Source organism: Pleurodeles waltl, chromosome 3_1 (assembly GCF_031143425.1).
Source record: "Pleurodeles waltl isolate 20211129_DDA chromosome 3_1, aPleWal1.hap1.20221129, whole genome shotgun sequence".
NCBI lineage: Eukaryota > Metazoa > Chordata > Amphibia > Caudata > Salamandridae > Pleurodeles > Pleurodeles waltl.
Genome location: NC_090440.1, coordinates 436,365,381 through 436,383,747, shown reverse-complemented (window position 1 = coordinate 436,383,747; position 18,367 = coordinate 436,365,381). Strand labels below are relative to the sequence as shown.

The 18,367-nt window shown below is 40.9% G+C and overlaps 1 protein-coding gene across 2 annotated transcripts in view; it reads left to right on the top strand.

The window, feature by feature from the left end:
* Positions 1 to 18,367, top strand: part of ACAN (aggrecan) — a 173,801-nt gene that overhangs the window by 89,936 nt on the left and 65,498 nt on the right. For both annotated transcript variants that reach the window (XM_069222715.1, XM_069222714.1), the window contains exons 7-8: positions 11,237 to 11,641; positions 15,445 to 15,619. In XM_069222715.1, the coding sequence (XP_069078816.1) occupies positions 11,237 to 11,641; positions 15,445 to 15,619 (580 nt within the window). The remainder of the gene's footprint in view (positions 1 to 11,236; positions 11,642 to 15,444; positions 15,620 to 18,367) is intronic.

The window sequence follows — 18,367 nt, the reverse complement described above, 5'->3', positions numbered from 1 at the left end:
TATTCTCCACCCCCTTTAGGCGCTCCAGCATGGAATCAAGAGTAAGTCCTATGGATGATTTCAAAGTGTTTACTAGCTCATGAAGGTTTATAAGAAGTGATCTGGTCGTATCTCCTGCGTTATTTGGAGGTTTCTTCCTAGCTGATTTCTTAGGTAGTTTTGTGGCTGGAGTGATTGTTGTACCTATCACTAGGGGTTTCTTAGGGTTCTTGTCCTCCAAGCCCATCTCCGGTTTCCTTGGTCGTTTGGCCACAGGAGAAATTTCATCCAAGGAGTAAATTAAATTAGAGGTGTCTTTAATACAGCCGTTAATATACCTTGGTTCTATGATCTCGTCGCCATGTTTGCTCTGTGGGGGGTTATTGAGTAATTCTACAGAAACTAGTGGTTCAAGGGAGTGATCTTTAGACCCCATCATTTTCTCTTCCACGGTGGCGATTTGTTTGTCTATCATGCCCATCGCCCCTGATATGTATTTTAATATAGATGTGCTATCTTTTAGATTTGTTGAATTATTTGTTTTGGAGTGCTTCCTTTTACCCATATTTTGTGGATACGGAAGACCCCGCCTAAATAATGAGGGGGAGGGAAGAGTGGGATAGGTTAACCCTCCTCAAATGGCTCCGCTGCACTATCCTGATTCAGCAAATATTTGCAAGGCGGAAAGGTGCCTAGGCTGCTTAGTCAAAACGAGGCTTCTTTCGGGCCCTTTCCCTATCTTTATCTTCTTCTTTTCTTTTATCTATGTTTAAAGTGACATATTGACCTAACTATAACGTCACTTTTCTGAGGCTTTTTTAATGCAAGGTAAGATATTTTTACCATACCTAACTATAAAGTCACTTTAACCTTTGTCTTTGTCAGTGAATTTCTAGGGTTTTTTAATGTAAAATAATATTTTATTACCATACCTAGAGCCGACCCTGCAGTGCACTGCCTGCGTCCAAATCCTCGCAGTTAGCTGAGCTTTCCCTGCAAACAGCCGAATGCCTACATCTTTTCGTGCAACTCACCACAGATACACCTGCCCCTTTAAAAAAACAAAAAAACGACCTTGCGAGCCCTTGTGAGAGGTAGCATAGTCCTTGCACTCTTGTGGGACTCTTGCAGGAGTCCAGGTGGTCACTCAGGCTGCCATGGGACATCCCTGGAGTCACAGAAACCCACAAAAATGATTTTTAAAATGTGGCCCCAGAAGGCGGCTACAGCCCCACCCCCACAAGATCCAGGGGGTCAGGGTACCCCTGCTCTGTCCCCTTATACCTCATTTCTTTCTAATTTTCAGGACACGGGACAAAGTTATAGTTACTTTAGCGCACAAGTTATAGTTTCTTGTGATAAATATAGCCATAACTGCTAAACGTTTATGGTTCTATGTGTGTAAAATCAGAATCTAACTATAATGTATCTGTAATTTTTGTTTTTTTAGTGGATTTCTAAGGTTTTTGAAACTCTATTTCCTAATTATAATGTCTCTGTAACCTTTGTTTTTTTAGAGAAAAAAAAACAGAATGGTGGTCGCCTCTCTGTAGTTGTAGATAGGATTCCCAAGTATTGGAATTCCTTAGAATTTTTGTTGCTGACAACTTTGTCCCCCATTTGATGAACCTTTGCAAAACTTTACAATCCTATAGCTCTTTCTACATAGGTGGTGATCTGTCAAGGGGTGTAATGATAAAAGGGGAGCCCAAAAACACACTTTTCAACCAAGAAATTTCAGATAGACTTTTGTATCTTGCATAGCGTGAAACAGCTGAACAGATTTACATGAATTTTGGCAGGATTAGATTTAATGGTGCAGGACTGATTCTTTTGAGTACTACAGGTAAGTAGGGTAAGTATTTTTTAAGTTGTAAGGTATTTTAACTTAGTGATATCTGTTGTTGCAGTACTTTTATATAATTTTGTGGTACTTTGTAGAAGTACCACAGTACATATTTAGGACACAGCATTATGTGACTGGCTAATGACTACCTTTACAAAATGTAAAGGCCGCCATATTGTTTTTGGGTACACTTTGGGTGTGTTCTCTGTTACGCCCCTAGATATAGGTAAGCATTGGGTTTGATATTTTTCCCCATTATTACTTTATTAAAGTGGTACTAGTTAGGGAAAATTAAGTTTGTAAGTTTCTATTTACAATTAACAAAATGTATGGAATCCTGTGAATCTTCTTCAGGAGTACCACATTATTAAAATACATTTTAATAAAAAAAAAAAAAAAAATACACTGTACTACACTATGTTTTACAATATATAGCATACTACACTGTACTTTCTTTTTAAAACGCCAAAAAGTCTACAGAGTACCATGGTAATGCCTACCAAGTAGAGCACTAATTAAAACAAAAATAAAAAAATACAGAATTCTCCCTAAACTGGTGTAAAAACATATAAAGATTATAAGTAAGCTTCTCTACCTATTACCACTTTAACAAAGTTGTGATAGATAGGGAACAGTAATAAAACCTACTACTTACCTATATAGAAGACCCTAACTCAGATCACAGTGAAATGCAGTACACAGAACACAGCCAAACCATGCTGAAAATGACATGACTGCCTTTTACTTTTGATAAACACAGCCATTAGCACATCATACACTGCCTTATCATGTGCATGTACTGTGGTACACACAAACTTACCATGGTATACCGCAGCACAAGATACAACACAACTTATCACTTTAGCACCTTAACACTGTTCACGCATACTATCAAAAATTATAATTCACGCCTTATAATGAAATTTCCTGCCACATTACATCTACAACCATTCACACACTTTCATGCTACACTTGTTTCAATTACCACATGCCACTATATGCCACTCCACTCTAGGCTATTACACTGCATGTCACCCCACTCACTACACTGCACACTATAACACTCTACACCACTACATTTTATGACACTCTAGTGTACGCCACACCAGCATTTGCCATTCCACTTTATACCTCTTCACTGCATACTATTCCACCATTCGCAAACCCACTGTACAACACTGCACTCTGTGCTATTCCACTCTATACCACTCCAGTGTACACCACTTCAGTGCACACCACTGCACTGTACTCCACTCTGTGCCACTCGACTCTACATAACCCCACCCTATGACAATCCACTGTACATCACTCCATTCTATGCCACTTCACTCTACCCTACTACTTTCTACACTATCCTACTGTACCACACTCCACTATACCTTGCTCTACTATATACCCCTGTACATCAATATACTGCATGCCAGTAAGACTCAACATTATTCCACTCTACACTGTATGTCATTCCACTGTATGCTACTCCACTCTGAGCCAATTCACTCTGTGTTACTTCACTGTACGGCGTTGCACTCTACAACACTCCACTCTATGCCACTACTCAGTACAGTATTGCATTGTATGCCACTACAGCCTACCTCACTACACTCTACCCCGCTCCACTCTACGACACTACACTGTATGGTATTCTGCTCTACAACACTCACTCTACACTACTACACTGTAAGCCACTGCATTCTAAGGCCCATATTTATACTTTTTGACGCAAAACTGCGCCAACGCAGTTTTGTGTAAAAAAAATTCGCGCCGGCTAACGCCATTCTGAAGCGCCATGCGGGCGCCGTATTTATTGAATGACGTTAGCCGGCGTTAGCCGCCGGCGCCGTCTGGTGTGCGTTAAAAAAAACGACGTACACCAGGCAGCGCCGGCGTAGGGGGATATGGGGCTTGGGCGTCAAGAAATGGGGCAAGTCAGGTTGAGGCAATTTTTTCGCCTCAACCCGATTTGCGCCATTTTTTTTCACTCCCAACCCCCATAGAAATGACTCATGTCTTAGCAAAGACAGGAGTCATGCCCCCTTGCCCAATGGCCATGCCCAGGGGACTTCTGTCCCCTGGGCATGGTCATTGGGCATAGTGGAATGTAGGGGGGCACAAATCAGGCCCCCCTATGCCAAAAAAAAACAAAAAAAAACACTTACCTGACCTTACCTTAATGTCCCTGGGATGGGTCCCTCCAGCCTTGGGTGTCCTCCTGGGGTGGGCAAGGGTGACAGGGGGTGTCCCTGGGGGCATGGGAGGGCACCTCTGGGCTCCTTCAGAGCCCACAGGTCCCTTAACGCCTGCCTTTTGCAGGCGCTAAAAAACGGCGCAAAAGCGGCCGTACGTCATTTTTTTTGACCCGCCCACTCCCGGGCGTGATTTTTGCCCGGGAGTATAAATCCGACGCACATGCCTCGGAGTCGATTTTTTAGACGGGAATGCCTACCTTGCATATAATTAACACAAAGTAGGTGTCCACGCTAAAAAATGACGCTAACTCCATGGACTTTGGCGCTAGACGCGTCTAACGCCAAAGTATAAATATGGAGTTAGTTTTGCATCGAAATTGCGTCAAAAAAAACTACGCAATTTCGGCGCAAACGGAGTATAAATATGCCCCTAAATGTCTTCACTAAATGCTATTCCACTGTATTCCACTACACGGTGCCTCACTCCACTCTATGCTACTCCACTCTACTCTATTCCAATCTATGTCGCTCCACTCTACCCCACTCCAGTGTACACTGTTCAACTGTATGACATTCCCATAATTGCCACTCCCCTCTACACCACTTGACTCTGCGCTTTCCCATTGTACATCACTACACTGTATCTCACTCCACTCTACACTTGTCCACTCTACAACATTCTACTCTACACCACTACACTCTATGAAACTCCACTGTACGCTTCTTCTCTCTATGCTATTCGACTGTAGGCCACTCCACTCTAACACACTCTACTGTACACCACTTCTTTGTACATCACTCTGCTGTATGATATTCCACTGTATTCCTCCCCACTAAACAACACTCCAGTCTACATCACTCCACTGTATGCCACTCCATTGAATGCCAATTCAGTCTACACTATTCCACTGTACGCAACTCCTCTGTACAACATCTTCTTTATGTTATTCCACTCTATGTCACTCCACTATACTCCACTCCACCCTACACTACTCTAATATACCCTATTTCACTGTATGTCACTCCAATGTATCCCACTGCACTCTGTGTCACTCCACTCAATGCCACTCCAGTGTACACCACTGCACTGTACGATACTCCATTCTAACCTACTCCACTCTATGCTATTCCACTGTACACAACTTCACTCTTGCTACTCCACGCCACTGTATGTTATTCCACTGTATGCCACTCCACTGTATGCTATTGAGGTCTACATCACTCCACTCTATACATTTTTACTGTATATCACAAAACTGTCTCTCACTCCACTGTACACCTCTCCACTCTACGTTAGAGCACTTTACACTACTCTAGTGTACGCTATTACAGTCTACCATACCACACTCTATGCCATCCTTTATACACTATTCCAGAGTGTGCTGCCTTACTGTCTACCACTTCATGCTACGCCACTCCACTGTACCCCAGTCCACTCTACAGCACTCCATTATACGCTATTCCACTGTACACAACTACACTCTACCTCACTCAACTCTATGCTATTTCACTCTATGCCACTCCACTCTACCTACTCCACTGTATTGCACTCCATTGCCTGCCACTCCACTGTGCGTCACTCCACTCCACTTTATGCCACTCCACTCTTCACCACTTCTCTGTATGCTATTCCAATCTACACCACTCCACTCTACGGCACGCCAGTTTACGCCACTCCACTCTATGCCACTCCACTCCACGCTACTCCACTGTATGCTACCATACTGAATGCTATTCCACTACAAGCTACTCCACCTTATTGCACTCCACTCTATGCCACTTAATTCTACAGCAGTCCAGTGTATGGTATTCTACTGTACGCCACTCCACTTTGCATCACTGCAGTCAACATCAGTCACACCACTCAACAACAGTAAACTCTATGGTTTGAAACACATTTTTATTACAAGTAAAAAAAACATGGAAATTCAATGGAAAAACAAAGATTAAACCTTTGTTATAGTCAGGAAGCTTTATTTAGTCTTTCCACACAAATGAAACTTAAAATACACAAACATTACAAATTCATGAGTTATAGTTACACCTTAGATTTATAATCTACACACCACCTTTGAATATTTAGAACTTTAAACATGCTTTCTCTAAATGTAACTGCACAACAATTTAGTCCATCAATGATCAAGGTTCTGTTGAGCCAAAATGCGTAATAGGGAAATAAAAGTTTTGTATATATATATATATACATATATATATATATATATATATATATATATATATATATATATATATATATATATGTATATATATATATATATATATATATATGTATGTATATATATATATATATATATATATGTATATATATATATATATGCACATGTGTGATAAAAGCACAAATACTTACCTGTGTTAATGCATGCTCGGTAAGGGCTGTATGGCGAAGGAACTGCATGGTAAAGGTATCATTGTAAGGGCTGTCCCCCCTTGAAACAGCTATTAAATTAAGAATACTGTTTGAGACATTAAGCAAGTCCTGTTATGCAGAGGTTTGTTGTAATACTTTCATTTTGACCAAACAAAGCTTTGAAACCTATTTCATTTTTAGGCTCAGGCTCATGTTTTAATACATTGTTGGAGTAAACTAACTTATTCCATTGCTATAAGAGTACACAACAGTGGATAACATTGTCAAATAGAGTGAGCAGCTGCCCAAAAGCCTTAATGTATTTTGTGAAAATGATAAAATTGGTACAATTGAGTAGCACACTCGATGTTTAAGGGCCAAATGACAGGTCAGTTTGTGAAAGAAACTATAAAATACTTGAGCTTTCTATTTGTAATATTCAAATTAAATGGGAGCTGGCAGAGATGTCATGTTTGTTGTCTAAGGGAGTGTAATTTAAATTCCCCTTAAATGATAAAGTTGGATTTGAAGTCACAATTCTGAAAATGTCACTTTTAGAAAGTTGGCATTTTCTTGTCCCAACCATTTGATGCTGGCAGTTTATTTTCTGGGTCACATGACTAGGTGCAGTTGTTCTTTGTGTATTTCTCTCAAACAGACATACAATAGAGGGACTAGGTGTTAGAAGAATGGGTCAACCAAGGCAGGGTGGGGGAGGGGAGGGTGCAACTGTGCACAACAACAAATGCACTTCCAAGACTGCCTCATTTCACACACAAAGAACTTCACACTAGCCTATTGTGGCTGCAGACAGACTGGAACCAGGGCAGGGAGGCAGCAAATTCCATACACCTCTGTAGAGGAAAACTCCAGAAGTTTTTTCCACTTCAACGGGGTCACCAGGAATAGAAATAGGGATCTCAGTCTCACTCTTCAGTTCACTTCTGGACCTGAGGAAGGATTCTCAGAAGATTGCCCTGCTGCCTGTGGCCTGCTGTGTACTTCAGAGAACTCTGATGCTGCACCAAGAGGACTGCCCTGTGCCTTCAGAGGCCTACCCTGCTGATTGAGACCTACATTCCTGCTTGAACCCAGGAATTCCAGAGTGGCTCCAAGGGCTAGTTGGCAGGCCTCCTGAATAGAGCCTCAGTGACGGAAAAGGCTACGACCATCTTGAACATGCACCTGGTCCCAGCCTGAGTGAGTCCTGACCCTCCATGTGGTGTACCTCCAGCCCTGGACCCTTGGAAGTGATGCTAAAGGTGCCCAGATAGCCAAAATCTAAACCTTGAGACTTAAGAAACCTTCCACCAAAACGTGTTCTGAGAACAGAGAGGAAACTGGGACCCAACCTGTTCACTGATCTGCTCAAGGTGCATCTCTGGTCAGCCAGACTCCATGGCGACCCCCACTACATTCTTCTCTACGATAGTAAATTTTGTTTAGCTGCTCCTTGTAGAAGTGCTATCCAGCCTCATAGAGCTCTCATTGGCAACACCCAGTAGCTTTTGTCCTGCTTGCGATTTGTTACTTCCATTGAAGAGACTAAGCCCCATATTTATAGGCTTTCAATACAGTGCAGTGCCGTAAGTTACCTTGCTGTGCTGCCCTGCAATAAAGGGAAATGGAAGGAATGGGCAGTATCTATGGCATACAGCGCATTCCTTTCCTTTCCTGCTGCACTGGCGCCATTTTGGCAGCTTAGCATCAATGAAGGCACCCTTGCACCATGAGGCAAGGGTGTCAGCATTGCATGTAGGATTGTGTTTATTCAGGAAGGGGCACATTCCTGCACAAAACAATATTGGGAGGCTTTTCCAGAAAGAGGAAAAAGAACAAGGAGAAATAAAGATATTTCTCCTCTTTACACCTTCCCTGGGAGGTGTAAGGTGTTGGTACATCCCTAGGTTTACAAGATCTTGTAAATATGGGGATGTATCAAAATCCATTAGTGTTGGGTGGGAACACCCACTGTAATGCCCATAGAGTGCCTAAATGGCACAGAGTAAGGCGACACAGAGATTTACGCTGTCTTGCTTCACTCCATATCTATGAGGCCATTCAAAGCCATGCCAAGTGGCTTTGGTGTCCTCATAGATATGACTTCAAGGTTTGTGCTGCGTCACAAAAAGTAATGCAATGGTGTCGCAAGGGGCTCATAATTAAGGCCCTAAGTTCTTACAGAGAAATCTTTGCTGCAACTTTGTGCAGCAGATCTCCGATGATGACACCTCCTCCACAGGCACAGCCGATTGCCTTTTTTAAAAAAGAAATGTGAACTTTGAAGAAAAAATGAGAAAGGAAATTCCCATACTGTTGAGGTGATCCATCTCCATACACAGTTTAGACTTCACAGTTGAGCACAGACATGCCATTGACCATGCCAGTGCCAATCGCCTTTCCCAACCCTTCCGTATTTGATGAAATCTGCCAAGCGAATGCCTGAGTTGCTCCTTACTTTTCATTTGAGAGGGGACATGTAGCAAAATGCCACTTAATGTATGGTCATCCCCTTTTTCTCTGGACTTATGCTGCCGTTTATTGACTCTGTATACTCTGCATACTGGGGCACTGCTAACCAGTCCACAGTGCATGTGCCCTAACCTCTGAAACATGTTAAATTTGTCTATACTTTTATTTGGCTTATTTAACTTACCTATAAGTCCCTAGAATACAGTACCAAGTGTGTCCAGAGCCTGTAAGTTAAATGTGACTAGTGGGCTGCAGCACATATTCTGACACCACTACAATGACAATGCAAAACATAATTGCAGGTCTTCCACAAGTGCCTTGCTGTGCAGGATTAAACTGAAAATTCGACCTGTCCAAATAGCATCCTTTTCACAGACCTAAACCCCCCTTTTACATATGAATAAGCCAACCCTAAGTATGATTCAAGTACCCATACAGCATGGTGCTTAATTCTTTAAAGAAGGAAATGGAGCATTTTCATGATAAACCTTCTCATAGTGAAAATTACCTGAACTCTTATTTTCACTTTAGCATGCTCAGCTGTTCCTTAGGGAAGCATTGGGATACCTTATTCAAGTTTATAAAGTTTTCTCTAATTAGGAACCAGATAAAAAGTTAATTATTGGATGTTTTAACATATTTATTACAACCCCAATTCATTGATAAAGTTGGGATTGTAACAAATACTTTGCAAAGTGTACTTTTGAAAAGTTAACTTTTGCCTGCTTAAAGCCTCTAGAAGCCCATTTGCCTGAGCTTGCAACTTTCTGAATGCCTCCTTCATTAGTTGTGACTTGTCTCTCAGAGCTGAGACAAAGGGTAGGGGGAGGTGTCTTAAACCTCTGGCAGGATGATCATCTGAACTGTTCTGAGAAACTTAATTTTCTTAAAAGAGGCCTGTCCTGTGAGTGACAGCTGCAGCTCACAATTGGGCCTGACCCTCTAGTGTCCTATTAGTAAGCCAGGTTACCCCGACAACCTTTTCACGTTGGTCAAGGACAGCACTAAGGGCTCACCTTGCTCCCACTTGTACCCCAGACAAAAAAAACTGTTTTACAAGAGTCAGTTGTCTGACCTCGTTTTAAGCTACAGAAACACAAAAGCTGCAAGAAGCACACTTTTCTGAAGAGTACAGCTGACCAGTTTCAACTGGTTCTGCCCACAACACTGCTGGTGGCTTCTGCTGGAGTGGGTCTGGACCCCCAGGTTTTATTACTGAGGTCCTGCAATCAGTAGCTAGTATTAGAATGTACTCCTTCTACCAAAACTGCAAAGACTGAAAGGATGATAGTTTTTGCCAGACTTGGACTGCTTCTTATAGCAGCCATCAAATTGCTAGTTAGCCCCAACTTGCTAGACTGTCCCGATGAAGGAGATCTGGCTTCCAGAAAAGTTTTAAAGTCTGTACCTAGAGGACTTCAGTGAGAGCAATGCTGAGCCCAAGCTGATAGACCTCGAGACCTATATGGACATGGATGCCAGACTTTGCCCGCTGTGAGATTTCTTTCTTTTAATGGACAATTGCACCGGGACCGCCCTCTTCAGCAACCCACTGTTGTCAAATTGTGACTCGGGTCCAGCTGCCCCATCAAAGCATCATCGACTACCTGTTCTCTAGAAAAATTTCAAAGTCTGAAGTATTTGACCGACACTCCACCTCAGTCAGTTTTGTAAATTACCTTTGTCCCGGTTCAGTACAACCAGTTGCCCTCAGTTAACACTTTGTGCATTCTAACATTTTCAAAATTCATATCTACAGTTCCCGTTAATGGATTTTTGTTGTTTGATATCATTTTATAAATTGGAGTGAGACTTTTTATTATGTATTGTTTTCTAATGTTCTGGTATTTCTAAATGGTTTAACCATTTTCTTGAGCTAAGCCTGTGTCTCTGGGACATAGCTACTGGGGTTGAGCTCAGGTTTATATTACTGAAACCTTTACCCAACCAAATAAGATTGTGACATTATTACTTGTGGTGGACTACCATCCACCCTAACTAATAATCGTCTTTCTCACAATCACTATTGTAAACTCCACATGTCTCTGTGTTGTTGACCAGACACCTTTAATGAGCCGTTAACAGATTAGTGAGAGTAAAGGAGTACTACAGTTGTGATGCCACCAAACCACGCCCATGAAATGAGGTAAGTACAAGCAAAACAGCAAAATAATAAATATAATAATGGTGAAAAAAGCCCAACTAAGATAAATTTACAAGGATTAAGCCATAATGAAGAGGCAGAGGTATTCATGAAGTACTCTACTAGAGCTATTTATGTGGTCTATTATGTCTGTTAACTAAACCAATTATCTATTTAGCAGTTGTTAATGATATCTTACTCTGATCAGCATATCTAAAACAGACACTTTTGCATTTTTTTCATAGGTGAGCTTGAAGAGCCTGTTACTTTAATCCCAGAAAACTTTACAGATGCTGAAGAATCAGGTGCATTTATCACAGTTCAGACTGTTACACAGCCTGATGTGGAGATAATCTTCCCAAGTAATGTCACCGAAGAAGAAGCAAGGGGTAGCATTGCCACCCTGGAACCACTGGATATAACTCCCACTCCCCTTGATACCTTGGAACCTTTTACTGCAACTCCTGAAGTTTATGAAAGTGCCATAACAACGGAATCCCTCTTCACAGAACCATCTGAGAACAGAACTGATGATGGCATCTCCGGCATGACAGTAGAGGCTACTGTAGGGCCAGAACTTACAAGCATAGATGAAGTGGTCATTCCAGCAACAGTCATTCCTGAGGGGACCCAGCCTATTTCTCCAACTGGTAAGCAAAAATGAGGCACATTATTTCAAGCTCACACAACTTTCGTTCTCTTTTGAAAATCATGCTACTGTGACCTCTTACATAAGTACACTCATCCTAATTAATGCAGTTCTTGGTATCCTAATATTCTACCTTTCTATAACTAATAAGATTACATTATTCTAAAAAGACTCCTAGGTTCATGATCTTTCATGGACCATGAAATTCACATGTACTTTGACACCAAAGTAATCTCCAGAGTGGTCTACGCATCCTTGTTCTCTAAGTAATAGTCTTGCCTATATGGTATGCAAACGTAATTGTCATCCATGCTCCAAAACTACCATTAGGTTATCTAAATGTAAAAAGGTACTATACATGCTGTTAATAGAATATAAAAGGACATATATCATGCCTTGATGGACCCTAGGGACAACTAACTTCCAAGAGAAGAAAAAGCTGTAAAATAACAGTCGCATTTTGAAAATACAAAACTACGAGCTGGTTGTGCAGAGTACAGTCTGCTTATTTTCAAGCTAGGTTTGGTAACTACTGATTTATCAACAAGGATAACAGTAGCCTGCCCCCTACTAACCTATAGGCCCCTATTAACTTTTATATCTTCATATCTTATAAAATATAAGACACCTACTATCCTAAGGCTGAGCCGCTTAGACCTCAGTCACTGCAAACAGAGATACTCTTTCTTACAAAACAAGGTTTTCTAATTCATGCTTTAGTCCAAATTCCCCAAAAAATACATTCCTTAAAGACAGCTAAGAACCTTGACTGCAGGAAGCTGCTCTGGAGGCATGCTTTAGGCCAAAAGGTAATGCTCCATCTTTCAAATTTAACAGTCAAATAACAGTTTTTCCTTGATACTGAATTCACAAGGTGAAGACTAGAGAATGTTGAGATGTATTAACATCCAGAAGAACTCAAGTGATTATTTTACAAAAACCAAAGAACAAATTTGCATGTGATCATCTAGTACTAGATAGGATCTTCCATAACATAATAAAAAAATATCAGACTTGAGTAGTTTCTTTGTGCTTCTATTTGAAGATGAAAAAGGCAAAGCTTAGTTCCTGTTCTTAGGCATTTCCTATGGATTTCAAATGTTTGTTTTTATAAAGTTATGCATAGAAAGGTGTGATAGTTCGGTGGTTTCAGCAACTTATTTTGAAAGCACAATGGATACCACAAAAGACAAATCAAACCCACCTTTTAAAGTGTTTAAATTTCATTTGCAACTGATTTGCAAAGAAAAAGTGATTAGAGCTCATCATGCTTTACAACATCTGGTGGCATTTACAACTTTGTTCCAAAAACTCCGTATATGAAAAGTGGTTACAATAAATGCAGCAATATCTTTCTTCTTCTCTTGTATAAATCATCTATACAGCACTTTAAGGCCCTGCTGAGTCAACTAAGGTCAGGTAAGAGGCTATCACTGTCATCCATATTTAGGGAAGTGTGTTAAGTGTAGTCTGCTAAACCTAGCATCCTTGGCATGGTTACCCCTAAACGTTATAGCTTGTGACCTTCTGTTTGCTGCCTTCATTTTTTCGGGCTTCAGGACTCTCAGCACTTTACCTCTGCTGACCTGTGCTAAAGTGCATGTGATCTGTTCCTAAAACATGTTGACATTGGCCTATCCACAATTGGCATATTTAATTTACCTATCAGTCCCTACACTACATGTGACCAGGGCATGTAAATAAAATTCTTCCTCTGGGGCTGCAGCTCTGATTGTGCCTTCAATTTAGTAGCCCTCTTAAGCATATCTCAGGCCTGCAATTGAATACCCTGTGTGTGCAGTTTTACACTGCCATGCTGACCTGGCAAGTTAACCAACTTGCCAGGCCCCAAACCTTCCTTTGTAATACGTATAAGTCACCCATTAGGTAAGCCCTAGGCAGCCCCAAGGGCATGGTGCAGTGTATTTTGAAAGTTGGACATGTACTTTTACATTTTACATATCCAGTTAGTGACAAACTCCTAAATAAAATTTTCACTACTGCAAGGCCTTCCTCTCTCATAGGTTAACATTGGGATCGCCTTATTACATTTTATAAGTGTAATTTCCAATGGGGACCAGGTAGATATTTTGCGTTTGGTGTCTCTGGGCTCACAATTTAAAATCACAACTTATAGTAAAGTCTGATTTTAAGTTGTTAGTCTGAAAATGCCACTTTTAGGAAGTTGGCATTTTTCTACTGTAACCATTCTGCGCCTCTGCTACACATCTGAGTAGGTGACAACTGGACTCTTGTCCATTCCCTCTAGACAGCTATACATAAAAGGAGCTAGGAGTGCCTGATGGGCCATCCACATCCTGTTGGGCCATGAACATCTTGACGGGTTGTCCTGGGCAGGATGTGAGGGAGGAGCCAACACTTATACTCTGACCCCTCACAAATGGCTGCATAGCTCCTTGTTGTGTGCCTAGAGCCAGGTAAGGAAGGGCAGGGACTTTGTGCACTTCAGAGGCTTCTCTTTGAAGTCTCCCCACTTCAAAGGCACAAGTAGGTATAAGTACAGGACCCTAGACACCACCAAATCAGTACACTTCTGGACCTGATGACATTCCGCCATGAAGAAGGACTGCTGTGATGATAAAGGGACTTTCATTCTTCTGAAACTATACTGAATTTTGATGGACTCCTGCTTTGCTGCGCCTGCCCAACTGTCTCTTGCCCTCCTTGCCTGGGAGAACCAAAATGACTTCAAGGGCTTGCTGGCTTGCTTCCTGTTCTGAAGACTCAAGGACATCAAAGACTTCATTCAACTCTGTTATAGCTTCTGGACTCTGCCAGCTGTGGGTTCTACCTGCCAAGTCGGGCCAATCCAGTTCTGGGCCCTTAAAAAGTGGGTTCTGCAGCTCTGTTCTACAGAAATCCATGCATCGCTGTCACTGTGCCTATCAGAAACGCTGCATCTCTCCTCAATGTTGACACATCATCACTGGCACTGAGGATGAGGTCATTGCAGCACCAAATGCGCTGCTCAAAATCAATGCATCACCCTTGGTCCGATGCATCACCAGCTGCATGGCTTGATGAAGGAGCATTGCCTTCATTGTAAAGCATTTGATGCCGCACCTCCACAGATCAGAAAAGACGCATTGCCTCTGCATCGTCTCCTCTGCTCCTTGCATCAGATCTTTGACATCGAAGCATCTCTCCACAAAAGGGGCTGTTTTTAGTGGGACAAGGTTGGTCCGTGTAGCCGGCCCGTGCTCCATCACAGTCGGCCTGAACCTTTGGACTTACCCCGGTTTAACGTGACTATATAGCCCCAGTTGGCTTGTTAAGTTTCTACGCACTACATTTGCAGATATTCTTTAAAAATTCCTATTTCAACTTCTACTTACTGAATTGTTGTCATTTTGGTCCTGTTTTTATTGATTTAATTAAGTCTCTTTTTCTAAATAGGTGTGAATTCATTTTGTTGTGTGTTTTCACTGTTTTACGGTCTTAAGCGTTGCACAAATACTTTACACATTGCCTCTTAAATTAAGCTGGCCTGCTGTGTGCCAAACTACTAGAGAGTGATCACAGATTAATTTATTGGTATGTATCTGACTTAACCAGACTAGGACTGTTGTTCCTGCTTGGAGAGGGTGCATACCTCTGGTAAGCAGAACCCCACTTTCTAACATGGTCTATGTGGGTATAATTAGGTGTCATGCAGAGGATACAGAAGGGAACTTCTGCAATGTCAATTTGTTTATCTGGGAAAAGTCATGGACTCAATTACATGCTAAACCAATGTCTGATTCTACAAGTATTGACATTCATTTTCATGTTTTGTTTGGATAGGTGTTGTCTTTCACTACCGTGCTGGTTCCAACAGGTATTCCCTCAACTTTGCCCAAGCTAAACAAGCATGCAGAGACAACAATGCAGTTATTGCAAGTCCAGCATTACTCCAGTTAGCCTATGAGAAAGGCTTTGATCAATGTGATGCAGGCTGGGTTTCTGACCAGACAGTGAGGTAAGATAAACTAGATCATAAAACACTGAAGAAAACATATGCATGCAAACAAGATTTATACTACTTTTCAGACTCTTGCAAACTAATGAATATAGTGTTGGTTTGTGGATGAATAACTGGGACTTTTTGTAATAATACCATATTACTGTTAAGTGGTGAGGTTAAAGGATTGCTTTCCTAAATACAAAAAAAATGAATGTCAGCCCCAGGTGATCAGTAGAGACAGAGAAATAAAAACAACAGATATGTTTTTATAATTTAAAGATTTTCAGAACAGGAATATTTGCAGTTTTTGTTTGAAGCAGTCTCTCAACAGTTTATGTCTGGATTTGACTATTGCATATTTTAAGACACTAAAATGATGCAGGGGTAATGAACATTGTCATCTAAGGATATGGAGTGATAAGAATGACATCCACACAGACAGAAATGGAACAGGTCATAACTGAAAGTGAAAGGAATATAACAATTCTAAAGAAGGGCAATGTCATAGTCTCAACTTCCCTGGATTCTTTTCTTTTGGGTTACCATCACATACATTTCAAATTATTTATACATCCACAAACATCTGATTCTTTCTGGACTGATCCAATGGCATTTCTTTATTAATGTTTTACTCAGAAGAAAATGCTTGCCTTCAAAGCTCAGGCTCATTCCAATTGGTCTGTGTCATCAAATGTTGAATTGCAGTGTCGATTTAGAAACACAGTTTATTAAATATATTCCTTTATTTGGGGAAGCTAGATATAACAAGTCTTGTTTCTTTTGACTAGGCAGAAAATGTTTTGTATATAGCTACACCATAACCATATTTTCGATTAGAACTGAGAGAAACACATTTATATATCTGATGTTCTTTTAATACTGTAGGTAAATATACAAATTTGTTTACCTAAGACTAGACTTTGTGAACTTCGTAGTGCCCATTAGATCGCTTATCCAAACTCCACAGATGTGGGTTCACAATCAAAAACCTCTGTGAATTTGGTACTGACATATAACCCTTCAAAACAATGATGACAGAATTCACAAAGACCCACCTAATATGGGAAATGGAAAGGGGGTCTGCTCATGGATTAAGGAGTAGTGTCTACCTCTGCTGCTCCAGAATCTGGAGTGATGAGCAGCATAAAAGTCCAAAGATCACCCATATGATTGTTATATAGAATAGAAATGTTTTTAAAAACGTCATATTCTAGAGGACAATCCTGACTCTGGAACTCAATATTTTCATTATACAATTCAACATTTTGAAGGATTGAAGGTAAAGAATCTGGGTTCAGGAGCTTTCTTGAAACTAGTTGGAGGTTCAAACAGATCAGGAGATAAGTTCCAATATTCCATTCATCTGTTTATAGTTAGATGTGCACTCAGTGGGGCCTGTGATTATATACAATATGTACACATTAGTAAAGACCATTGAAGCTATACTGTGAAAATGTAGACTGTAAGAACAGGATGTATGGTTAACTTAGTGTTACATATATACAAAATGATACATGGTCAGAACCAGGATCGCATTTGAGCGGGAAAGCATGGTAAATTGCATTTGACTGGAAAAGCATGATAATGTGGGTAGGGAGGTGCCAAGACATGTTGAATCTGGTAGCAACAGCGCTTTCAAAATTATAAGATGTAGTAGTGGAACAGGCGTCTTTTATCGAACAAACCAAGGGATGCTGTATGAATGAATGGATATATTTGCATGGATAAATTTGCATGTATACAGCGTAGTACAGCCTAGTGCTCAGCCTCAATCACATAAAGTGATTTTTTTAAAGGAGCTGTAAGAATGCATCATGTAGAGAATAGCTGGAAGAGCCAATGTTTTGAAGCAAGGAACTGAAAAGAATGACCACCTGTCCTGGTATGCGATATCCTAGGAATGATTAGGCATTTAGATGTAGACAATCTAAGTGATCTAGAGGGTGAGTATCAGGAAACAGTATTTTGAAGGAAACTGGACTGGTCTTATGAACAGCTCTGTGCACGATGAGTGGAAAGTTGCTTGTTGAAAAAGGATTCGGTCAGAGAGCAGTGAGAAGAGAGATTGGCATAAAGATAGCAAGAACGTAGAGCTGTAAGCATTTTTGGTCCTTGATTAGAACAGAGAATGATCTAGTGCAGACTGATGGCTTGAGACTCAGAAAGCCATTATATATATATATATATATATATATATATATATATATAAACATATATATATATATACCAGGGGCGGACGCCATTGGGTAGTTTTAGTAAAGGACTGTGTTTCCATAGAGAATGCATTTTTTGTGTTGCTAATAACATTGGCACCCTGTGATAAAGCTCCACAAAACTTTCTAAAAAAAGTGCTAATTTTGACTCATTTGCACTTGGAAAGTTTTGTGGTGGTCCATCACGCAAGGGCCAACAAAAAGGGGGTGGTCTCAAAATGCATTTTCTCCATACATTTTTCCATAGGAAATTTAGACACAGCTACAGCCCAAACCGCTAAACAGATTTACACAAAATTTGGCAGAAAGGTAGATCTTGGTCCAGAAAGAGTATTTTATTTTGTAATTTGGTGTAAATCCAGTCAGTAGTTATTAAAGCATCCCGGGGTGCACCAGTGCCCAAAAGGGGGGGTTACACATAATGTTTTTTTGGGGGGTGGATATCATGTGGCCCTCTCCTCAAGCCTTTGAGGGGCCCGGGGATCACATCACATGAGGCCAAGGTGAAAATATAAAGGAAGGGGGCACAATACCCCCCACCTGAAGCTTA